The sequence below is a fragment of the Onychostoma macrolepis genome, chromosome 10, assembly GCF_012432095.1.
Source record: "Onychostoma macrolepis isolate SWU-2019 chromosome 10, ASM1243209v1, whole genome shotgun sequence".
Classification (NCBI taxonomy): domain Eukaryota; kingdom Metazoa; phylum Chordata; class Actinopteri; order Cypriniformes; family Cyprinidae; genus Onychostoma; species Onychostoma macrolepis.
Window position 1 is genome coordinate 910410 of NC_081164.1, and position 25810 is coordinate 936219.

The window sequence follows — 25810 nt, forward strand, 5'->3', positions numbered from 1 at the left end:
CTCCCTGAAGAAGATCTAGCCCACAGCAAGACAGATACAGTCTTAAAGAAACTATATTCAACAAGCAGGTGCAAATCTTCTCGAACTGAACGACCTTATTTATGTAATGAAAAGAAGCGAGTTCAACATATGTTTCTTTGAGATTAAAGAGATCAGGGCCCGTGTTCACAAAACATCTTAAATCTGCCACAAACTGTCCTAAAATAGCTGTTGACTGCAATCTGCCTCTGAATGTAAACATTTTAGAAACATTTGATGATAATGACATTTCAAATGTCAAAAGGTATCAGCTCTTGTTTTGGAGGTTATCCCAACTCCAGATTTCTGTTTGATTATATCCTTGTGTTCATTAACCAGTTGGGCAAGAAATAACAGCTGTTCTTGCGTCGTTTTGAAATAAAAAAAAATATATATATTATTTTTATTACATTTGCATGTATTATCAGCCATGATTATTCTACTCTGTTAATTAAAAGGCTGTTTATATGCATTTACACTAATTGTTCTTGAGAAGCACACATGTAAGAGGCTGACAAACAAGTATATGTTCAGCTAATTAAGTAGTGACATTTATCCTGCATTTTAAAATATTTGTTTGAATGTGACATTTTAATGTAGAAATTTAGACGCTTAAAAATATGGCACCCTCATGTGACCACAATACCACTGAATAACTGATATAGGCTTATGTATTAATTTTTTTTATTCGAAATATTCCCAAAATATATCATGAAATATCTCGATTCTCAAATATGTGTAAGTAAATGCATTTTGCACCTTTATAGATTGTTAGTTGATCTAATGGGCGATCGGCAAAGTAAGTTAGCCTATAGTGTAATATTAACTTTGCATAAAAATCAGTCTTTTTACTTAAGTACCAGATGTCATCCCATAAAATGAGTGTCATACCATAAACATATAATACGACTGACTTTGTATTTTATGTGGATTTAATAAAAACATTGTAAGTTACTAATTAGCCCATATTTCATTGTACAAAAAGAGAGCAAAGAACGTTTACATTATCAAAGAACATTTCAGTTCAGTCCAGCGAGTTCAAGCACTCTCAAAAACTCCCATAATAATCTCTAAAGCTGTTTACACTGTGAAAGTCATATCTTGCATTCGTACATCGTCACTTTGTTGTTTCTGAGAGATAGCGGCGCTTCGGCGGTGACTCATCTGAACGCTTTATTACCTCTCTTGTCAAGCCCTTCGGATACTGTTCGCCGATCGTCGACCCACGCTTGTCTCTGTTTACTCTTTGTCTCGCCCGTGTTATACCTGTTTGCCACTGCTCGACCCTGCCTGTTATCACCAGGTCTCTGCTCATTAAAAGCTTGCATATGGATCCGCACGCCTCACGTCTCGTCAGCCCGAGAGTGGGTAAAATCTTTGCGTGGCAGGGGCAGCTGCCATTTAACCTGCCACCGCCAATTGCGCCTGCCAGTGGCAGCTGCCACCGCTATGTGCGCCTGCCACCAAACCTGCCACCGCTATGTGCGCCTGCCACGTCCCCAGTAACCGCTTGCCTCGCGACCCGTCATCGCTATAGCAGGTGGCGTGACGCTTAGATGCTGTGCGCTCCATTATGGTTTTAAAGGGAGGAATAATCTAGCCAATAGGTAAATAAATGTAGCACTGTTTGTATGTTTATAAGCATCAATCAGAGTGACGCTTAACTGTGGCAGGCTCCAGCCTGGTTTATACACGACGCGTCCGCAAGTTCGCTTGGGTGCGCGCGCCAAATATGACATCATCGCGGTGTTAGCAGAAGTTCGCTTTGGGTGAGCGCGACCTCATTTCGCATGGCGGTGTGCACGACATTTTTTGAGACTCGAGCGAACAGTTCGCGCGGCGCCGCAGTCAACATGAACAACTTATATTTTCTTTGTAATTTTTATAATAGTTTTAAAATAATTATTCAAATGCCTGTAGCATTGTAACTATAGCAAAGTATTCTATGCACCACAAAACAATGTCTGTAATAGGCCTATATTGTATTGAGAATAAAACAATATTTATCAACATTGCTCTTTTGAACTGTTATATCTTCTCATTTTATATAACATAACAAAGACATCACATGGGTTAATCTATGGCAAAGTATATTTTGCAGTCCCTAACCTTTATAGAAGTGTTACATTTGCAAAACACTGTAGGTTTCAACTTATATACATTATAACATTAATCTTGTATTTGAACAGTTACACCTACTTGAGCCTCAACGTGGCAATATTTTTGTCTAACTTGTACTCTAATAATGTGGACTAATTTGAAATGTTAGAATAAGAAATAAGACATCCTGTAAATTCCAACACTGTGGAATAACCCACATACCGTTAGCTATACTGCAATATGTAGAAATGTGTCTGCATTATGCACAGAAATGAAAGAGTGAACAAAAAGTTTGATGTAAAATTTTATTAAATCAACAAACAATAGTCCATCTTGAATGATCTGACGCAATTCAGGTAAAATTCCTACTTCTCTTCTACTTCCTGCGGATTTAAAGGACGATTTCGTTTGTGCGCCCCCTGTCGTTTCAAAGAACACCTCAACGGCGAACGCGTCAAGTATAAACGCCTCGTCCGTTTGGGGAGGTGCGCGCGCAGTCAGCGGAGGCTCGCGAAGCTCAGTCTGAATTAAGAAGCTGCGCAAAAATACTTACTGCAGATTTCTGAATGTTTACACTCCGATTGGTGCACATGAGCAAACAGACAGTGAAACTGTACATGTATTTACCTTTTTGTCACTGTACCTTATATTTTATTACTTTTTTAAAATCCATAATGGTGCGCGCGTCCCGCCTGCTCCGATTGATCTCCGTAAGGAAACAGAATGCAACCACAACTCTGCCTGCCCCATATGACACACCAGTCAGATCTCGGCACAGCTGCCAAAGAACATGTTACAGCGAAGGTGATATTTAGATGGTTAGTTCAACCAATCAAAAACGTCTGAAGGCTGGGGGTCGTCGGTGTTGTATTTGTTTGCGGGTGGGGGTGGGGTGGCCGGTTTCAAAGCAATAAACGTCCCGGGTCGAGGACAGCCCCCCAAAACCCGATGTAACTTGACTACTTTTAAAAGTAGTACTTTTTTTTTGCATTTGTTTTAAATATAAGCCTGCATGTTGCGTTTGTCATTTTACAGCCTTGAATGTACGTATAAACATAACCTTTACATCCATAACGGCGGATTGATGCATATAAACAAACAAACAGTGGTACATTTATTTACCTGTTCGCCACATAACTTAAGTTTTATTCCTCCCTTAAGCATAACGGCTCGCATCCCCAAAGCGTCGCGCCTGCCTCAACATCTCTCTCTGTTTACACTCTGATTGATGCTTATAAACAAACAAACAGTGCATTTCTACATTTATTTACCTATTTGCCAGATTATTACTCCCTTTAAAACCATAATGGAGCGCACAGCACCTAAGCATCACGCCACCTGTTTGCTATAGCGGTGACGGTTGCGAGGAAAGCGGTGGCAGATCCGGTGGCAGGCGCACATAGCGGTGGCAGGTCCGGTGGTCTGGTGGCAGGCGCACATAGCGGTGGCAGCTGCCCCTGGCAGGCGCAATTGGCGGTGGCAGGTCCGGTGGCAGGCGCACATAGCGGTGGCAGGTCCGGTGGTCTGGTGGCAGGCGCACATAGCGGTGGCAGCTGCCCCTGGCAGGCGCAATTGGCGGTGGCAGGTCCGGTGGCAGGCGCACATAGCGGTGGCAGGTTTGGTGGCAGGCGCAATTGGCGGTGGCAGGCGCACATAGCGGTGGCAGCTGCCACTGGCAGGCGCAATTTGGCGGTGGCAGGTTAAATGGCAGCTGCCCCTGCCACGCAAAGATTTTACCCTTACTGGTCAGCCCCGTAACACATGTGTTCAGGGGCGTGGCTTTGCATGACGGTTGCAGGGAGGGTGGGACATTTGCTTGGAATGCTTTCAGTGCTATAAAGTTAGCATTTTCCAAGATCTCCTACTGAACCTTTAATGCACAGCTCTGTTTTGGCACCGGCTCGTCAGGCGCTTCGTTCCGTTATCACTCTCAATCATAGCAATGACTCCTGGCACGATTTAACAGATTCACTCTCGGAAATGTAACATTTGAATTAGTCATTCCTGAAACGGTACACATGGACGTTTGGTCCTCTTAGACAAACAGAACTTTTCTCCAAATTGTGAATGGATTATGTAGAGAAACCGAGCAGAGGGCGCTCCTCTTACAGCACAGCTGACCGGAAATGACTGAGCTGGCTCATCTACAACCAGGAAGTAATCCTGCATATGGTCAATTGTGCATTTTATTTCTTAGGATTCACAGATGAATAAAAAGTTCAAAGTTACTGTATTTTTGTTTTACTTACCACAAACATTTGAATGACAGTTAATCGCAGATTCCACAAAATATGAGGCAGATGCTTTATACATTGATAATAATCAGAAATGTCTGTTGAGCAGCAAATCAGCATATTAGAATGATTTCTGAAGATCATGTGACACTGAAGACTGCAGTAATGATGCTGAAAATACAGCTGCGCATCACAGAAATACATTACACTTTAACACATTCACACAGAAAACTGCTGTTTTAAATTGTAATAATATTTAACAATATTACTGCATTTATGGGTAACACTTTAAAATAAGGTTCATTAGTTAACATTAGTTAACAACATTAGTAAACATGAACTAAGAATGAACAATACTTCTACACCATTTATTAATCTTTTATTAGTCAATGTTAATTTCAGCATTTACTAATGCATTATTAAAATCACGAGTTGTGTTTGTTAACATTAGTTAATGCACTGTGAACTAACATGAATAAACAATGAACAACGGTATTTTCATTAACTAACATTAACAAAGATCAATAAATAGTGTAATAAATGCATTGTTCATCGTTTGTGTTACCCATTTATGATCAAATGAATGCAATCTTGATGAGCAGAAGAGCCTTCTTTTGAGCAAATTCTTGGTTGTCTTGTATGGATCAGGGTTTTTAGTGTCTTGCTATGAGTTTCTTTCTTCTGTTGAACACAAAAGAACAGTTGATGAGCACCACTGACTTCAATAGTAGGGAAACAAATACTATGGAAGTCAATGGTGCTCTTCAACTGTTCGGATCCAACATTTTTCAAAATATCTTCTTTTGTGTTCAGCAGAAGAAAGAAACTCATACAGGTTTGGAACAAGTGGGGGGTGAGTAAATGATGACAGAATTTTCATTCTGAAAGTGAACTGTTCCATTAACCCTAAGGCATATTAGTATTTTGCTGTCAGAATAAACAGCGAAAATCAGTGCAGAGATAACGAAGACACCCACATGATGGCGCTAAGCCTCGAGAGGACGATTTCAATACTGACAGATGCTTCCTCGGTGTTAGATCATGCCTCCAGGCCAGAAGACTGATCCAGCCACGGACGCCAGATCCTGTCAGAAAACAGAACAGTCTAATACCCAAAACCTGTTAACAGTCTTCTATCAGTCACGAGGTTGACTGAGTAAAGCCAGAGAAGAGCAGAAGCAGGAGATGAACTGATGATGGTTAAAAAAAAGAAAGAAAAAGAGAGCATTGAACAGTCTTACCTGCATATGCCTCAATGCTCAGACTTTATCTGACAAATGCAGATCCAACAAGTAGTGTTACACCAAACTGGGCCCGTATCCACAAAACATCTTCAGGCTAAAAGTAGCTCATAGGAGAAAATCTTAAAAATAATGGCTGTGAAAGTCCTAAATGTCGCCTCTGATTGGTCCTCGAGTTCATGAGCTCAACAGAATCGTGTGTGATTGGTTATAATTCGCAGTGCTTTAAAGCGTGTGTGTCTCTGGCTCTGTGCCAGCCAGCGATATATATATATAATTTGCTTTGTTTTATATTGTTTAAAGAAAACAAAAATAATGTGGGATTAGCTGAACTTTAAAGAGGGGAGATGTGGTGAAATGTGAACAGTTTATTGTGATTGGCTGTTCTGTGTCTGGGTCCAGGGTTGCTGGGCAACGGGGGCGGTGCCAGTGAGGCAGTCAGCGACTGAAGGTGCTAATTAGGTGCTAATAAGTTTGTGCTAATTAATAAAGTTGAGACTGAGTTCACCTAGTTGTCTGCTCCGTGTATCATGGCATAATGAATAGAAAAAATAAATTGAATTAAATACAACTTCTCAACATTAAATACAAAGTTTTCAACAATTAGCTAAATGCCCTGCTGAAAAAACAAAAAACAAGACCCCATCACTTATTGAAACCTGGTATTGGGTTTAATGGAAACTTTAATGGACCCCGTGGGTCTCTACTGGGTCGCCTTTTATTGGTAGCTTGTTAAAACCAAAATCCTCATGGAATATGTCCCAAAACACACTGCAGAAACCATTCTTTACTGGTTTTAATGGTTAAAAGTGGATGGTTTGTAATGTTTGTAATGGTATTTGTAGTGGAAACCATTAGAATTTTCAATGATGGTTCTATTGTTTTTTTTTTTTTTTTGTGAGCAGGGTGGTTTTGAATGTAATTATTCAGGAATATTTGGAATATTAAATCTATGTATTTATACAGGAGGTAGCCTATTAAGATGGGCTGTCAAAATTCGAACCCTCTATTTTACCCTCACTCCTGAGAATCTGCCACACGTTTTAATATGCCGTTAGGAAAACTTACATCCACATCTACTGTCGGAAATGTGAAATGTCTGAACAAAATAAAAAGCAGTATAAAACTCCGGGCTTGAAAAACAAACGACCAGAAGAAGAGAAAGCAGAAAACCCTCGGTATATTTCAGTACTTTTGTACAAAGCGTTCAAACGCTGCATCAGTTTTTGCTGACCCCATGATCTTGTCTGAGCCTCACACAGAACGACTGGAGAAGAGCCGCCGCTCTCTGATAGATAGTCTGCTGCGAGCGTCACTGTTTTATATACGACTTTAACAGAAGTTTAGGATCCTCCTCCACAAGCTGCGCTCCTCCTGCTCTTCACTGCAGCTACAGCATCTGTTACGATCTCCCCTTCATCTCCTGAACTAACTGACTGTAAAGGTTCCCTGGGTTAAATTACACTAGGATCTATCATGTCTCAAGGGGCTCTGAGGTGTTTAGTGGGATTTGCTGCACTACTGGGAATTTCATTGGTGAAAATCTCAGGAATTCATGGAAAAGCAACTGTTCGTATGGATGGGTCTCAGAGGCAGGAAAAACAGCTCGAGTCCCTGAGAGGGTGAGTCTCATGACACACATGCAAACTAATGCTGCTTTTATGAGAATATAAGGCTGTGATATGCGGTGAGGCATATGCTGTTATTACAGAGGCGTGTGATATATGAACTTCTTATACTGAAGCTGGTATAACTGCAGATTACCTCTTGTAGCTTTGTCCCACAGGCTTCTTTGGCATTGCATCGCTGCAGGTGAATGTGATCTTTGTGTTTTTGCAGACCTAACGTGTGTGGATCAGGCCTGCAGTCCTACTGCTGTCCGGGCTGGACGACTCTGCCCGCAGGGAACCGCTGTGTTGTGCGTGAGTCCAGACGCTCCTCACAGATCCCTCTCTAGCTCCACTGGGTCTGCTTTGTGTTTGCTTGATTCCCAGAAAGAAATTCTAGGAAGCATGTGCAATGAATCAAAGCTTTGTTTATGCCTTATATATAGATATAGAAAAAAAACACTTAGTTTTTCTTCTATTCTAGGGCTTTGCTTAGACAAATGAATGAATCACACTGGTCATTAGACACTCTTAAAACATGTGTTAAAGTGCAAGAACAGCGATCCCAAAAAGTATTTAAACATATAAACCTCTATAAAATGCATACTTATCACATAATACGATTTAACAGAAAGGCGCATGTATATTGGGGAAAATGAAATACGAACAGTTTAATAATAATAATGAACAATAGATGAATTAATGAAAATGAAGACAGTCAGTACTGTGTTTGTGGTCAGTGGAACATGCTGGTAGTAGTATATGTGCCCTACAGCGACCCCTGAGGGACACTGACTTCATACATCTTCCAAAAATCACCACTACACCAGCTGATTCAAACACATTTAGACGAGTCTTGAAGCTGTAAAGTTTCTCAGTTCCTGTTCCAGTGAGGTTCTCTGTTAATGCTGCCGCATGCTCTCTATCGCAGCTATCTGCCGCAGCAGCTGTGGTGACGGTTTCTGCTCCAGACCCAACATCTGCACATGTCCTGATGGACAAATAGCCCCAACCTGTGCCACCAAATCATGTGTGTTTTTCACTAGGTTTCTAAAGAAAAGGATGCACTGTAAGACAACAGTCCTAACCAGTAATAAACCATTTGCAACTATAAATCCTTTCTGTCCTCTTCTCTTTTGTCTTGTTAAAGCCCAGCAGTGCAGTATCAGATGTATGAATGGAGGGCTGTGTGAAGGTGACCACTGTCGGTGTCCAAAGGGATACACGGGAAGCTTCTGTGGACAGCGTGAGTGTGTTTGTTCTTTGTGAATCTGACCGAATGACTTCCCTCCTCGCTTCTTTCTGTCCTCTGAATGCTGACGATCGGCTTGTTTTGGTATTCTGTAAATTCTCTGTTACAGCTGTACTCGGGTCTCTTCACTTCAGTCAAACTCAAAGTAAAACCAGAGACAGCACATTTATCTGCACTACTAACACACTGGATTATTTTGATTATATGCAGTAAAAGCATGTAGAAGGTCAGCCGTTGTTCACAAACCCTGCGCTGGAATGCATGACAAACACTGACGTCTTGAAGGATCTGCAGGTGTCCTGCTCTGTGGTGAGGAGTAATCAGCACAGACCGCTGGAGGTTCAGGCTTCACCAGAGACGCTGCTGATGTAAATCATCCAGAGACGCCGAGTTCAAGGCCTTGCTCATAGACAGTTGAGGGCAGGCCAGAGCTGTTGGCTCAGCTAATGTCAGAAGTCTTTGATTCTGGATCTAAAGCCGTGGCCTTATGCCAGTGCTTTGAAATGCAAGATGAGCAGCATTAACCTGTATGTTACTTGTGTTAACAGCCAGACAAAATCACTGTTTGGTTATGGTGAAGTGTACTAGACTTTCAGATTAAGATGCAGTGTTGGGCTCGTTACTCAAAGAATGTAATATATTACTCATTACTAGTTACTCCTTTCAAAAGTAATATTGTTACTTTACTTATTACTTTCTGGCAACAGTAATTAGTTACACTTCTAGTTACATTACTTTTTCTTCACATCCCACAGAAGTTGTAACTGTGTATCTTCCAGATCAAATTCTTCTAGAATCCGCATCGGATCGCAGTCAGAAGTGATTACAAACACTCGATAGTGACTGATAGTGGCATTCAAGTAGAAGTGTTGTATTCATCTCATTAATTGTAATGTGTAGCTGGAAGTAATTGTAATTTCTCCATTACTCATATAAGATTAAATTTCATTATGTATTTTATCAAATCACATACGTTTGTAAGAAACTTTAATTTTCCAAAAAGATTTTGAATTATATTAATATAATGTAGCACATGCTGATCAGAGGGATGTAATGCCAGAGTAAAGTAATGCCACAACTTACACAACAGTGTTCAGATCATCTTTTTTCCTGAAAAAATCAATATAATGCAATATTTCTATCTGCTGAATGTAAGCTTTTCCATATTCCCAGCTTGCCTGCTGCACCGGGGACATCACATGCGTGTGCGAGTCGTGAACATCATGAAAATAAATCTAGGAATGTTTTGATTGTTGGATTTTAAATCAGCATCAAAAGTAACTGAGCTGTTTTATGGAAAGTAACTGTAATATTATTACTGAAATCTTATTAGTAATCAGTTACACTACTAGTTACTGCAAAAAGTAATATTATTACAGTAACTAAGTTACTAGTTTCTAGTTACTGCCCAACACTGTCTAAATGTGTTTCACATAGGACATGTAGCACAGATGCCTGACCGAATGGAACTTAATCAAATCAAGCAGAGCATGTCCAGTATATTGGCTTTAATCTGAAGAAAGGTTGTGATCTGCAGTTCTTTGATCCTCACAAGGATCAGACTTATGATTCGTCATATTCAGACGTGTATGAGAAGCAGACGCTGAGCCCACAGCAGTGCAGGTTTTGAACGCAGGTGGTTTTGTTCCAGCTGTGTGTGAGAAGACCTGTCATAATGCTGGACGCTGCGTTGGACCGAACCGCTGTGTGTGTGTGTACGGCTTCACTGGACCGCACTGCGAGAGAGGTAAGAACAAGCCTCTATACTCTTCTACCATGTCAGATCAGTCTCAGACAGAAAAAAAGCATCACATTTACAAAAAATGTTAAGAGAGTGATATCGTATTTTCACGTTAATTAAAGCAAAATGTGTAATCTTTAATAAAAGCAACATTTTTGGTAATATTCCTGAGAATGATGAACTTCATTGTAGAGTATAAAACCTCAGTTTCTGAATTCTAGTCATATCTATAAAATTAAACTGAAATTGTATTGACAAGGGTTTTGAAATGAAATGCAGCATGTGTTCTGGTGATTATGAAGCCTCTGTTTCACATGGAAAATTATTCTGAGCAACACTGACCGTTTAAATGTGAAGCTTAACATGAAAATCAGGAGAAAGATGTTTTTTTTCAGGATGTATAGGAGTTGGCTCAGGGGCTGATGGTAAATGAAAGCTCATGGTTGTGTAATGCAGAGCACATGTCAAGCTGTTCATACCTGAGTCCTGCTCTCTCCAGGCGCCTTTTAAACATCATTAAATCAAACATGTTTGCTTGTTCGTTTTGTAGACAATAAAGGTTATTAAAACTCTTCTGGGGATGCTAAAACAGTCAGTCTGCAAACTGTAAATTCACAAATGTTTTGTGTCCATGCTATAGTTATGCAAGACAAAACCTGAAACAGATCCATCATTAAGATGTTTTTAACCAAAATACAAGCCCATAGTCCATAAAAATCCATAATAACGCTTCCTCCAGTGAAAGAGTGTTCTGGTGTGAATCAGGAGAGAAATCTGCAGATCAAGCGGCGTTTAAAACAGTCCAAAACAGCTCTAAACTAATATGTGGCTGGATTTTGATGTGAGAGACAACAGCAGATGCACTTTTTTCACTGGAGGAAGTGTTATTATGGATTATGGATTTACAATGTAAAGAAAGAACGTTATACATCATGATAGTATTGTTGGACTTCCTTTATTTGTGTGAATTGGGGTGTAAATTCAGCTGCATTTTCATAATGCTGTTTATCTCTCTGTCTGTGAGCTGAATGTCTGATCATCATCTGTACAGAGCAGACGCTTTAAGATGCACCTTTCATTCAGAGCACAGTTCGTTTTTCCATAACTGTTTTTGTCCAATACTCTCTCTTGCCTGGTGAATAACATGATATTTGTATCATTTTCACTTGAAGATTGTGAACCGTGTGCTTTGTGACTGTTGTGTCTGTGTCAGATTACCGGACAGGGCCATGTTTCGTCCAGCAGCTCCGCAGGCCATGTGCGGCTCCGAGCGCTGGGTTCGTCAGCAGTAAGGCTCTGTGCTGTGCCACGCTGGGACAGGCGTGGGGTCATCTGTGTGAGCTGTGTCCAGCGCTCGGCTCGCCCTGCAGCAGAGGATTCACACCAAACACCCGCACAGGAGCCTGCCAAGGTCAGCGCCCGTTCCATCACCGCAACTCGTTATATATTGACGCTTGGTCAGGACCCCTAGGCGTGGCTTTTTGTCTCCTGAAGCCATACGATATCTTTATGCGAAGAAGAGAGTAAACCATAACGTTTTAATCGCTGAAAATGATCCTGCTCCGTTAAAGCATTCACATCGCATTTTTTGAATTCGCACACAGAGACATCACACAGCAAGAGCTTTACGGCGGACGGAGACGGCGATCGCGTCTATTCCTCTCACAAATCAATCGTTTTACCTCGAAAGACTTGGAATATTATTATTTTTTTTTTAATAAATTATGACGGTAGTTGTATCTGCCTGTTATATCTTGTGTTTTATTGATAAATGGTAGGTTTAGGGGCAGGGGTTGGGTAACGTGCTCATAAATGTGTAAATAGTGTCATATAAATAAAACTGTTGTGACACACCCCGGCATATACTGTATGCAATAATGACAATATTATTGCCCAATATATAATTTAATCATGACGATAAGCCTTTTGCGTCGGCATATTGACGCTAAGGGTTTCTTATTTAAAGCAATGGAGGTCGAAAAATGACGGTAAAGGTGTACCCTGAGCGTCAAAAAGCAACACCAAAGAGTCCTGACCAAGCGTCGATATGTGACAAGTTGGGAGTGAGACCGTGTTGATCACAGACAGCAATGTGTCAACGCTTTGGAAAAGATTCGTTTATACATTTAAGCGCTGGATTTTGGTCGTCTTTCAAGGAAATACATTTACACTTAAAATTATTAATTTAATTAACACTTTTTTTATCTAAAGTGACTTATCAAATGTGCAGTTGAGAGATTCTACATCATGCGTTTGATCCTAACAAGACAGGAATATGGCAGACAGCGGGAGGGTTCAGAAAACCAGTTTGAAAATGAATTTTTGTGGCACAGAAATGACAGACTTTCCCTTAAAGAGTAAGCTGGTCAACAATGTCCAGAACAGTCAAGAAGACCCAGAGCAGAAGAAGTTCCAGTTGAGGCCATTACAAGAGAAATGAAAAGAAGATATGGTCTTGTACTCAGACTCAAGACCTTTCTCCTGACTCTCTTGACTGGAACTCGACCCTCTTCTGGTCTACAACACTGGTGCACAATGTCGTTCAGGCATTTCTAGACAAAGGAGCTGTACAGATTTGAGAAAGAGTTGTGTCCCTCTTTGTTAAGCAGCAGTGAACAGCAGCCAGTCACTGCGAGAGGGAGACAGAGGGAGGTGTGAGTGAACCATCCACGTCACTGCGAGTATCATGAGGCTGGAATGAGCAGCAGGGCTGTGTGTCATTGGTATAAAATCCATGTGCCAGGATGATTGGTCTCAGCCATGTTGTGTATATGCAGAAGTGCTCTGTATTTCAGCTTGCTTCAGTCAATATTCATGAGCAGTGCAGAGAAGAGACTGAGTGCAGGTTTTAATGACACCAGCCACTTTAGTGCTGTTTCTATGATATCTAGAGCTCAGTAACTGCAGCTGCTGTGGTAAAGAACTGCTGTACTGACCAAGTGATGAGTTTGTGCTGTTTGATGCTCTTTTAGCTCATTTGCTTCGTTTACCACCACATTGGGCATCGCAGCATCTCCTGTTCATTGTAACACCAGTGGACTGACTCAGCTACAGTTTATACTGTTTCTGAAACTTGCCCATCCACTCTCACTTTTCATGGGTATAACTAGACCTGAATTTTCCTGAGTCAGTCTTTATGAGTCATTGAATCATTCACTCAACTGATTGGTTAAAAAAATGCTGATTCATTCAGGAACAAATCAATGACTGTCTTCGTGAGACATTGAATCATTTATTCTCTCAGCTACCTCGTGCAGGAGGGAAGCACTGCTGAGTGTTGCTGAGGTGTGCAGTGGTTGAACTGTAGTATAAACGCAAACTTTGCAGAACGTCCACTGATTCCTTGGCTGTTGTGATTACTGTGGGATTATTTGAATGTGTTTTGAGTGACCAGTTGATACACTCCTACTATTGTAGTATCGTTGATTTGATGTTGGAATTACTGTGTGACATTATAAATGGAAATTCTTTTAAAAGAACCATGATTGTTTGCTTTGATTATCATTCATTCAACTCATTATTGACACTTCAAGAGAAAAGGATTTAAGGGAGTTGTGTAATGTTTTCTCTTTGTCCAGATGTTGATGAATGTAAGGCTGTGCCTGAGCTGTGTAAAGGAGGAAAGTGCATCAACACTGTGGGCTCGTATCAGTGCCAGTGTCCCGCAGGTTTCCAGCAGCACAGTAGCTACATGATGTGTGAGGGTAAGTAACATACAATAACAAATGTTATTCCAGAGATGGAAACTCGAGTCTGCGACTTGGACTCGAGTCGCACTTAAGTTGCATAAATAAAGACTCGAGACTTGACTCGTAAAAAAACGCAAGTCATTTGGTTTGGAAGTTTATATGAATGTATCTCTGAGGGGAACTGGCTGTCTTTAGAAAAGTTTAGATGGTATTTTCTTTTCATCTTGCCTCTGTATAATGCATATTAAAGTGGTGTTCATAACCGCAGCACTGCTCTGTTTACAGCAGCAACCAAGGGAACGATGTTTAATTGCTGTTCATAAGCGCCACCTGCTGGCAGACAGTGAATCTGCGATCTAATTCAGCTCGTCTGCTGTTTTGTTTCATGCAGATGTTTTCTGTAGAATAGTTTCACAAAACTAAAGTCAGACCATTTTGTTTTTACTTCAAATTTCGAAATTATATAACCCAATTTAGATTAAAAACTGCTCATGCTGCATGTATGCAGCCTCTTTGTTTGGATTGTGTTGTGTTTAAAACACAGTGGTTGCCACTAATCTTAAACTGAAAAAGAGCAGACAAAGCCTTAGTTTGTTTATTTGAGATTTCTTTAATTTGTGTTATTCATTTGATTGATTGGGGGTTGTTTTAAAATTTCAATTTAGCTTTGTTTGACATATTTCAATTTTACAAAGAAATGTGCTGCATTTTGTCTGACAATTAATTAATGGACACCTTTTAATTTCTAAGTTTTTTTTGTTTGTTTGTTTTTTTAGAAAATCATATTGTGAAATCAATATTTCAAAACCAATTTAGCCTCAATAACTATCTCAAATCAAATCAAATCTCTTTATTTTCACACATCATGTACACAAGTGTACCAATGGTGAAATTCTTAGGTGCAGACTCTGTGCCATGGCAGTACAAGCAACAAGATATGAAAATTTACAATATACACAAACAAGAATATACAACAATATACACACTTTACACAATATACACATTTGCACAGTATACAATAAACAATATACAGTTGTACACAATATACATTATAACTACATATTTCTATAATATACACATAGTAAGTACACATGTGTTCTCAAGAGACTTATAGATGTATGTATAGCTTTTATATTTGACTTATAGCCAGGTGCACCTGCAATTCTGGCTAAATTAACGCTGTGTGTGAATTTGCGCATATTACTTCGCAAAAACGTTTGCAGTTAGTTTTTAATATTACATTCTTGAGGACTCTATGCTTACATTTCTTTTCAGGAGCACTAGTGCTCCTACTTAAAAAAAAAAAAAAAAAAAAAATAGGAACAGACCTTCTGATCAATGACAGGAGGGTCATTCCTGGGATTCAGTAACATTTCAACTTGGAATAGACATGTTTTTCAACTTCTAAATACCCCAGATCATTAGGCACATATCAAACCTCCAAAAAATATTCATCATATTTTTCCACCTCAGGCATTAAAGACCTTTTATCAATTTGAGTTTTTTCCAGCTTTTTTTTTTTTCTCAACCCCGTAACGGACAAAATTGGGATTGGTTTAAAAAGGATTTTACACAGAAATCGTTATAAAACAAACGTCCACCTACTGCTCTTGTGTTCCTGATAACAATTTAATGATATCAAATGTAACATTTATCATCATTTTCACAATTTTATAGGACTGAAGCTAAAAATACTCAAATTGTGTGTCTACAGTCTCTTTATTTTTGTAAAAAATATTTTTTATTTAAAATTTTAACTAAAACCACAATTTTATTGTTTTAGCCCTTAACATGTCAGATGGTAATCAGCAATAAATATTTTTGTCTTCCCTATATTTTTCTAAAAATATTAATGTGACAAGGTGTGATGGGGTTGAAGACTGTAACACATTTGAAATTTTACATTGCCTTAAATTTAATTTTTTGGTTTTGTTTCTCTCTCATATTGTCCCCTTGTTTCTGGGTCTACATATCTGCATGGCCAACATGCAGCTGCTGAAAATGTGGGCACAGTTTCTGATGTTTTACAAGAAAGGAACACAAGTAAATGCTTTCATTGTTGCCAAAAATCACAGACACTATGCATATTTTGTTATTAATTTTCTAAGTACAAACTCAGGGACATTACAAAATGCTTGGTTCAAGATAGATTATTATTTTATGCTAAGAATATAAAAATGCAATAATTATTTTTATTAATTATAATAATTATTAATTTTATTAAAATAAAGTTTTGTGAAAAGTTTCTAACAATTCATTTTGGTGAACCACCACTTTAGAAACTCTGGGGGACTGAAATATTACCAAATCCCAAGAATGACCCAGAAGTTAACTTTCCTATTGATATTTGACTCCTTAAAGTTTTTTTTTGTTTTTTTTTTTAAACCTTTGTAATGTCATTTTTCTAACTTTATTAAATGTATGTCATCTTTTGTGCCAAAAAAATTAGATGTATAAACTTTTCTCCAAAAATTTTAACTAAACAATAAATTCAATTAAAATAATAAGATATAACAGAAGAATAAGTTTCCAGTCAAATGAAATCAGCATCAACAGTTCATCTTTGCATGGCACAGAAGAGCACAAATGTGGCATTAAGCAATATTTACAGAATTTAAGAAATTTTTGACAAGACTCAGAGGTGGCATTAATGCATCTCATAATAACAATGTTATGAGATTAATGTTTTAAATATATAAAATTTCAATGGATTAAATGACTCAATTTATACTTTAAAAATGAAACAGAAACTGCCAGTAGGTGGCAGCAAGTCACTGTCTTTGTCACTGAATCATTCATTCAATCGATTCGTTCAAACGGCTGATTCGTTTAGGAACGAAGCAAGTGACTCTCTTTATGAATGGGTCATTGAATCATTGACTCATTAGATTTGTTCAAAAGCAAAGATTCATTCATAAACGAAACAGCGCTGTGTCAAAGACTTGCACAGAGGCCCAGCTGTAACTTTGTTTTTTAACTATATTTTTGTTGACGAAATAGAGCGAAATAGACAACAGTGTTCCTAAAATGTAAGTCACTTAATATTAACTTTTGTATAAAATAAAAAATGTATAAGTATAAATTCAATTTCACATTTGCAAACTCTCTATAATCATTAAAAAGCTTTAACCCTCCTTTCATCGCTATCTCACAAACTTCCATTTTAATGAATGAAGCTCTCTACACTGCACACTTAATATATTATTTACATCGTCTCTACACTTTGTTTGTTACAATGAATGACACCAACTGCAGTCTGCCTTCACGATCTGTGCTGTGAGGAGCAGGACGCGCAGCTATAGAGAAGCTATATTTCTATTGGCTGCAGTCTGCAGGTATTAAATGGCAAAGACGGCATCGCGCAGCGAACCATAAACACAGCGCTACGTTTATATGCAGAACTGGGATCGCTTTCGTATTCTTTTGAATGGATAAAATATAGAAATCACTTTAATTTCCAAATAAACCTAACCAGTTGGAGATGAAACGCCGTCCCGAAATTACTCCCGGACTCCATTTCCAGCCCTGCTTATAGCTTTATATTTGACTTACAGTGATGTATACTGTTAGTGTTTTACTATGAAGTGCAGTGCAGTAGTTAGTGCAGAAGAGAAGATGGAGCTGCATCTGTTCCAAGCTGTACAGTGCAAGACATGCTACAGTGCTGTCAGAGTCAGTGTGACTGGTGTGTAGATGGAATCCAGTGTGAGGGGTAGGGGTAGGTGGGTGAGTGTCGTTTACTATCTGGAGTTCAGCAGTCTGATGGCCTGCGGGAAGAAGCTGTCTCGCGTTCTGCTGGTTCGGGTCCTGATGCTGCGGTACCGTCTTCCTGGTGGTAGCAGCGAGAAGAGTTCATGGCTCGGGTGGCAGGAGTCTCTGATGATCTTCCGTGCTTTCCTCACACATCGTTGGGTGTAGATGTCCTGGAGGGAGGGAAGCTCACCTCTGATGATGTGCTGGGCCGTCTGAACTATTCTCTGCAGGGCTTTCCGGTTGAGAGCGGTGCTGTTCCCGTACCAGGTGGTGATGCAGCCAGTCAGGATGCTCTCCATGGTGCAACTGTAGAACTGTCTGAGGATTTTTGGGCTCAAGCCAAATTTCTTCAGTCGCCTGAGGAAGAAGAGACGCTGGTGGGCCTTCCTCACTACTGATTGTGTATGAGTAGTCCAGGTGAGGTCCTCGGTGATGTTTACGCCGAGGAACTTGAAGCTGCTGACCCGTTCCACTGGAGTCCCGTCGATGGGGGTGGGGGGTGCTCACTGGTCTGCCTCCTGAAATCCACCACCAGCTCCTTGGTCTTACTGATGTTCAGAGAGAGGTTGTTGTTGTGGCACCAGTTAGCCAGGGTGTGCACCTCTTCTCTGTAGGCTGATTCATCGTCGTCGGTGATCAGACCTATCACCGTTGTGTCGTCCGCAAATTTGACGATGACGTTGGAGCTGTGCATGGCTACACAGTCATGCGTGTACAGGGAGTACAGGAGAGGGCTGAGAACACAGCCCTGAGGGGCTCCAGTGTTGAGGGTCAGCGGCGAGGAGGTGTTGCTGCCTACTCTGACCACCTGCTGTCTGTCTGTCAGGAAGTCCAGGATCCAGCTGCACAGAGAATTGTTCAGACCTAAATCCCGGAGTTTCACTACAAGCTTAGAGGGCACTATGGTATTAAACACTGAGCTGTAGTCAACAAACAACATTCTCACATATGTGCTCCTCTTGTCAAGATGGGAAAGGGCAGTGTGCAGGGTGAAGGCAATTGCATCATCGGTGGAGCGGTTATTGCGGTAGGCGAACTGCAGTGGGTCGAGTGATGCTGGCAATACAGAGCTGATGTGATCTCTGATAAGCTTCTCAAAGCACTTACTGATGATGGGAGTCAGAGCAACAGGGCGCCAGTCATTCAAGCAAGAAGCTTTGGGTGTCTTTTGTATTGGCACAATGGTGGATGTTTTGAAACATTGTGGGACAACAGATAGAGAGAGGGAGAGGTTAAACATGTCTGTAAAGACTCCAGCTAGTTGGTGAGCGCATGTTTTAAGGACACGGCCAGGAATGTCGTCTGGACCTGTGGCTTTGCGGATATTCACGCGCCGGAGCGATCAGGTAACATCCGCTACAGACACGGAGAGTGGACGTTCTGAAAGAACTGTTGCTAATAAATAGAACAAAGACTTGAGACGTGACTTGGACCGCAGAGACTTGTGAACATGTCTGTGTTATTCTACTTCAGTAAGCATGCCAGTAAAAGAATAATGCATATTTAACGAAATGAGAGAGCATACAATCCCATCAATATAGAATTTATAAAGCCTCACTGTAATTGTCTGATAATAACACAGGAAATGACAGGTATTTTGCGTGCAGGAGGTTATAATTGAGCTCCAGAGGAATGGCTCTGTCTGAACATACACATTCTAGCGGATGCCTTTCATTAAAGACACTCATCTCATGTACAGCTGTCCACTGTATTTTTGTTTTCCCTGCCACACTGGAGCAGTAAACCCACTTAAGCTAATAAAAGTGGTGTGTTTGAATGTGTAAATCTCTCAGATGTGGATGAATGCTCCACGGTCCAGCGTGTGTGTGATGGAGGACGCTGCATGAATTCAGCGGGCAGTTTCTCCTGTGTGTGTCCTGCTGGATTCTGGCCATCTGCAGACCGGACGCGCTGCCTCGGTGAGTTAGACAGCGATGGACTCTTTTCTCTATTATATGTGTATACGTGCTGGAATGTTCCCAGCTTTATACTAAAGACTTTGAAACGTTGGTAATGATTACAGTGTGTGTGTGTATGTGCTTTGTCCAGCACTTGTTGAGGCATGTGGTGAATTCTGTCTTCAGGAAGACATCACAAGCTATCAGACCTCGACCTATAATCAGCCCGTGTAGCTTTCCAGACAGAAAGTAGCCCAGAAAACCTGCTCTTTCAATTCCTGAGATGGAACTGGATTGGCCAAGCACCACAGAAAGATTCATTGCAATTTGAATTGACTAAATTCACTGAAATTAAGTGTTATTTCACCCTGGACCTTAAAATGAAATTAATACGTGTATATGACTGTAACCATAATGAAATCTATCAGTTTGATGCAATAACATGTACCTTATCAAGCATTGTATATGTGGCCGGCTTGACATCAGTTCCTCTCGTAGGGATACAGTCAAGTCGTTTGGTACAGTGGCGGTCATCCTTGCGTGCTCTACACTTTCCTCCACACTCACTAAGTTTCGGTTTCAGGCCACATTAGTTGGACGAGGTCTCTCTTCTGAGCACCACAACAGGGCCTTCTCGCGAACTTCAAATAATGTAGCATGAGGTCGCTCTCTAACCACCTTGCGCAGTTCCCTCCGGAGTGCTGAATCCCTCACCCCTTCTATAAACTGGTCTCTCAATGTCAACTGCACATCTGGAACACAATGTGGTGCTTGTTGCAGTGTAGCATTTATCATCAATGACAGTGCATGTGAAAAATCACGAAAATCCTCACCGTCCAGTTGTTTTCGTTCATAAAATGTGTGCAACAACTGGGAGGTGCTACGAGTTTCCCTGAAAGCTGCCCTCAAATATGAGAACAGGTCTTATCCTCACTCCCCATACATAGCCTGATTTCATCTAGTACTGAACCCTTTAGGTGAAAAATCTACCTGATTTTCAGCATTCAACCCCCTCACTCTTACAACCTTCCCAAGTTCCTCAATGAACTCATCAACATTTTGGCAGTCTTTACCTGGATCCCCACTGAAAGGTACAATTTGTCTCTCCCTTGGGATATACACATAGGATCTAGTATGGACATTAGTCATGTTTGCCAGAGCTGACATCATGTCTATGCCCTAACTCCAAGATCTGGGACTGAAGCTGTGAGACAGGGTTACCTCCCTCAATGTCCATTTCTGGAGCTGCAGCACCTGCACCTTGAATGTCCTCCTCCATGAGCGGCTGCACCATCCATGTCCTCAGCATCCATGACTTTGAGCCGTAGTCACTGAAAGTCTCAGTTCAACAAGCACTGTCCTCCTCGAAGTCCTCACAAACCGCAGTCCTGATGCGCTGACCCTTTGTCCTGCTGCCGCTTCTGTCAGGATGGCACTGCAGGTCCTTCCAGCACTCAGACGCTTTTTGCCACAACTGTTGTTTGCACCCTTCTACTTTTACACAAAACAGAGTCTATCTATCCCTCTGTCTGTCTATCTATCTATCCATCTGTGCCTATCTATCTGTCTATCTATCTATCTATCTATCTATCTATCTATCTATCTGTGTCTGTCTGTCTGTCTTCTACTAAGACTAAACAAGTAGTTTGTTTAAAGGGGCTAGTGAGCAGTGGGTTCATGAGCACTAACTGAAGATTTTGCCTCAAGGCTGGAGACACAGAGGGGATGTGAATCTCTTACTGAAAGACAAGAGCCACAGCCACACAGGCCAGAAAAGCTTTCCACCCATAGAGAGATACCTTACAGAAATTGAAAAAGAACCAGAGCGGCAAATGAGAGAGAAGCAAAGCTGCATCAGAGCCTCTTCTGGTGTCAGATGAACACAGGAGGAACTCTGCGACCTCCTTTATACTGTCAGTAACTGCAGATCAATGCCAGAGCATGTGTGTCTCCATCTGTCTGAGGAATTCTGACAGTGTCCTTTGATTTTAATGAAAGCACATCCACAAACCACATCCATAAGCACCGATGTTAAGCAATGTTACTGTTCAAAGCAATTTCCTTTTCCATAGGTAAAGTCTGTGTGTAGTGAATGTATTGGTTAAAACAGTATGAACTAATAAATGCAGGATTATCCAGAGACACACACTGCTAGAAAGTATATGAACACCCTTGACTGAGCTGTATGTGTAAATGCAGGGCAGACACACATATGTAGAAAAGACTTTAATCGAGCGGATCACCTTGAAGTGGATCAAATATTCACCTAAATATGAACTTTATTCTTTGTGTTTTGTTCAGTATTTTGGACTAGATGTCTTTCTCTCACTGTGCATAGGCATGTGTTTGTGTGTATATTTCAGAGCAGCACACAGGCGTGTGTTTTGCGTCGGTTGTGGATGGACGCTGTGCTCAGGAGATCAGCGGACGCTTCAGTAAAGTCCAGTGCTGCTGTGAGCGTGGACGCTGCTGGAGTCAAAGCACAGCTCATCAAATGTGTCCCGTACCAGGATCAGGTGATTCAATTTTCTTTTTTATATATATAATATTTATTTATTTTATTTTTTTATTTATATATTTTTTTATTACATTTGATTTATAATATAACTAAATTAAAGTGTAAAAGGTGTCATTAAAAGGCTCAAATCAGACATACTTTGCTATTTGTTTTTGTTATTTATTAATTTATATTTATTATCAATAAATTATCAATAAAGCTATTCAAAGTGACATTACCTTCTAGGTATACATTTTATTAGCTTTAAAATTCGACATCGACCATTTTGGTGGAAATGTTCCAGAAATAAAAGCCACTGTCACTGGACTCATCAAAGTTCCTAACAAAACCCTTCAATAATGTCTTTCCTCTTACATTTGTCCTGTTGTCAGGATCCGTTAGAACTACCAACAATGGCTTGGGCCATTTCTGAGAAGTTATTGGAGTAACGGACAGAAAGGACAATTGTGCGATATTGCTTTTATACAACAGCTCAATAAACAAGAAGTTAGTGTTGGGTAGCTTATATTTTGGCAGTATGGCCATTTACTGCCTGATTTTGCTCTGCCAACAAAAATAACTCCAATCAAAGATACAGCTGAAAGATACATTATTTACAATGGTAGTTAGATTGAAGCAAATAGCTGGATTAATGTTGGGACAGTAAAGGGAACGGTATTGTGCAGTCGTCCTCCGAGTCCACACTTTGGCGACGACATGCTGCTTAGGCTGTTAGACTGTGATAGCTCTGTGTCTCTACAGACGAATACTTCAGGATCTGCCTGGTGGGCTCTGCTCTGAGGGGCTTCAGTGAAGAGGATCCTGACATGCTCCCTCAGCTTCCCAGAGGCTTCAATCCTGCCTCTAGTGACCAGATACTTCACCCACTTAACGACAATGGACTCATCACGCCTCAGATTCATCACAATCCCCAAATCCCTCGGATCTCAGGGAACGGTCATGGATTTAAAGCACAGCGTCCTGCTGTCGGTGAGCAAAACCCAACAAACCCAAGAATAAGTGCTCTCAAGCTGCTTTTACGGCCCTGATGAGTTTGTGTTGTATTTGCAGTGCGTATGAATGAGACGGTCAGCAGGTGTGGTCTGTTTGTGAATCCGTGTCTGAATGGACGCTGTGTACCGGTGGGCTCTGACTACCGCTGTGACTGTAACAGCGGATACAGAGAGGACAGCAGAGGACAGTGTTCAGGTCATTCACCTCAACGCTGCAGCCCATCCGTCTACAAAGCAAATGTTCATGAATCAGACATGAATTGTGTTCAGCTGCTCACTATCAAAAAACTAATTTAAGCGTGATTCAGAATCTGATCTGACATCTCAAAGAGCCTCAAAAGGCATATTAGAAAACGAACCAAGAGAAGCAGTAACCTTCACTGATTGCCGTGAGTGTTGTGTGTTTTGCGCACAGATGTAGATGAGTGTGTGTTTGAGCCCTGCACTAATGGAGACTGCATCAACACTCCTGGATCCTACTGCTGCAGATGCCACGCAGGCTTCCTCAGGGTTCCTGACAAACAGGCCTGCGCTGGTGAGAATCAGCCCACAGTTCACACCGGTGTATAGTTTAGTGTTCTCAGTGGCACCTTATACAAATATATGAATAAACTAAATGGCAACATTTTGGATTGCTTTGCTTTTGAATTACAAAGCTATATTTCATAACGATTCATAAAAATTCAACATAAATGTCAATTTTTGTGTGGAAAACATCCCTAAGTGTCTAAAATTAGAAAAAAAAGTGGACCAGCTAGAAACACATGCAAGTGTTAGTACAACAGCATCAAATAAACTGTGATAAGACATTTTTATGTGCACCTCTATGATCTAAGAGCAAGTCCTCCACAGTTTTGCAACTCCTGCTTCTGAGACTTTGAAGAGATGTTTACGGCTGATCACACCAGCGATGCTCCACCGCAGGCCCCGGAGACGTGCCGTTACCACTGTTCCCTGTTCAGTGACATTGACTATATACTATATAGTCAATGTCACTGAATTCACTACATGAGAAAGAAGAGCACGGAAATCAGTGAGAGAATTGGAATTGGGTGTAAATATTGCCACAAAGGGCTATAAAGCTGTCGCAAAACCACCATACACAGTTTAATTCAAGAAAACTCTAATTGCAGGGTATGATGGGATTGAATGTGTGCATAATCTCCATAATGGTTTTGATCTTGCAGGACCAATATGAATAGTTTGGCTAGAATATGGTGAAGCTGTGATATTCTTGTTTTGTAGACGTTGACGAATGTCTTCAGAATGGGCTGCTGTGTAAGAGCGGCCGCTGTCTCAACACTGAGGGCAGTTTTCAGTGCATCTGTAACGCAGGATTCGAGCTCACACCCGACGGGAAAAACTGCATAGGTAAGACATTGTCCAGAACATGGTCAACCTTTTCCATAGCAGTTACCTGAAATAGTTTACTACACACACATACACACAATGTTTTGCTATAATCCAATTAAATTAAATTAGGGTCAAATGAACACAATGTGAAATAATGTGAATCTCAGGGTGGGCAGTTATAAAGGATGTGATGTGAAAAGCATGAATTCTCAGTTATCTGCATGAGCTCCTACAGTAAGAGTCTCCTTCATTCTCAATCAGATCACGATGAATGTGCCGCCACAGACATGTGTCTTAACGGCATGTGCATTAATGAAGATGGCAGCTTTAAATGTGTGTGTAAACCTGGATTCAGCCTCAACTCCAGCGGACGATACTGTACAGGTAAACTCTGACAAACTCTTTCCCTTCTTCTAAAGATGACATCTGTAAAAATGACAATTATAACATATGCATGATGCTTGCAGTAGGATATTTGTGATTAGAGTCAGGCGTTGTGCTGGTTTTGTTATGTGTGTGTGTCTCACACAGATATTGATGAGTGCCGGACTCCAGGTGTGTGTATGAACGGACGGTGTGTGAACACACAGGGCTCTTTCAGGTGTGAGTGTTTCGCAGGTCTTACCATAGGAATAGATGGCCGCACATGTGTAGGTAAGAGCCCACTTGCATGCACTATAATAATTTTGTACACATAGGCCCTGATTTATTAAATTCCTGAATAAAGTGTACTGATTTGCTTGAGCGGGCTATCTGTCTCTTAATTGGGCAATACGCTAATTCACTAGGAATAATCGTGCAAACAGCCCCATGTGCATGTTAAGTTAAACACACCCTGCAAAACAAGGCTTATTCATATGCTAATTGTAGCAAATGTTACAAAGAAATCACTTGCAGTTCTCTCTAATTACCAGTTAAACAATAATGCCATGAATAGTTGTTATTTTAAATCAAATAGAATAAAATCCAAATCAAATCAAAAAAGTGAAGTGAAGTGACGTGTGGCCAAGAATCCGGTCTGACCACCTTTAAAACAGCTTTTTCCCAGGTATACCTTTGCACACAGTTTTTGAGGTTGTCTTTGGTCATAAGCTTTAGTCTCAGTCTCTTCCTGTAATCCCAGATGAACTCGATGATGATGAGATCAGACGTTCTGTTGCAGGACTCCTTGTTCATATTAAAATCTCACTGAATTTTTACAATATTTGCAAATAAGGGATTTTTGGAAATTTAAAACTGATGTTTCTTATTGATGCACTAAAGCTAAAGACAGAAATAACTCTCTTAAAACAGTTGACTTCAGTACAGCAGCGCAGTATTTATTCCTAAATATTACTATATAATAGATATTTTTGCTAAATCTCAATACATTGCCAGTTCATTTATCTTTTAAATGTATACTTTCATATGATTT

General features: G+C 40.5%; 1 protein-coding gene across 1 annotated transcript in view; it reads left to right on the top strand.

Annotated features, from left to right (window-relative positions):
• The first annotated feature begins 6935 nt into the window (after nt 1–6935).
• The window catches only part of LOC131548785 (fibrillin-2), a 112599-nt gene continuing 93724 nt past the window's right edge, over nt 6936–25810 (top strand). Inside the window, exons 1-15 of the mRNA XM_058790358.1 lie at nt 6936–7215; nt 7433–7515; nt 8132–8230; nt 8351–8446; nt 10104–10199; nt 11407–11604; nt 13772–13897; nt 19429–19554; nt 21897–22049; nt 22793–23020; nt 23102–23239; nt 23459–23578; nt 24289–24414; nt 24658–24780; nt 24928–25050. Coding sequence (XP_058646341.1) covers nt 7070–7215; nt 7433–7515; nt 8132–8230; nt 8351–8446; nt 10104–10199; nt 11407–11604; nt 13772–13897; nt 19429–19554; nt 21897–22049; nt 22793–23020; nt 23102–23239; nt 23459–23578; nt 24289–24414; nt 24658–24780; nt 24928–25050 — 1981 coding nt within the window. The 5' untranslated portion in view covers nt 6936–7069. The remainder of the gene's footprint in view (nt 7216–7432; nt 7516–8131; nt 8231–8350; nt 8447–10103; nt 10200–11406; nt 11605–13771; nt 13898–19428; nt 19555–21896; nt 22050–22792; nt 23021–23101; nt 23240–23458; nt 23579–24288; nt 24415–24657; nt 24781–24927; nt 25051–25810) is intronic.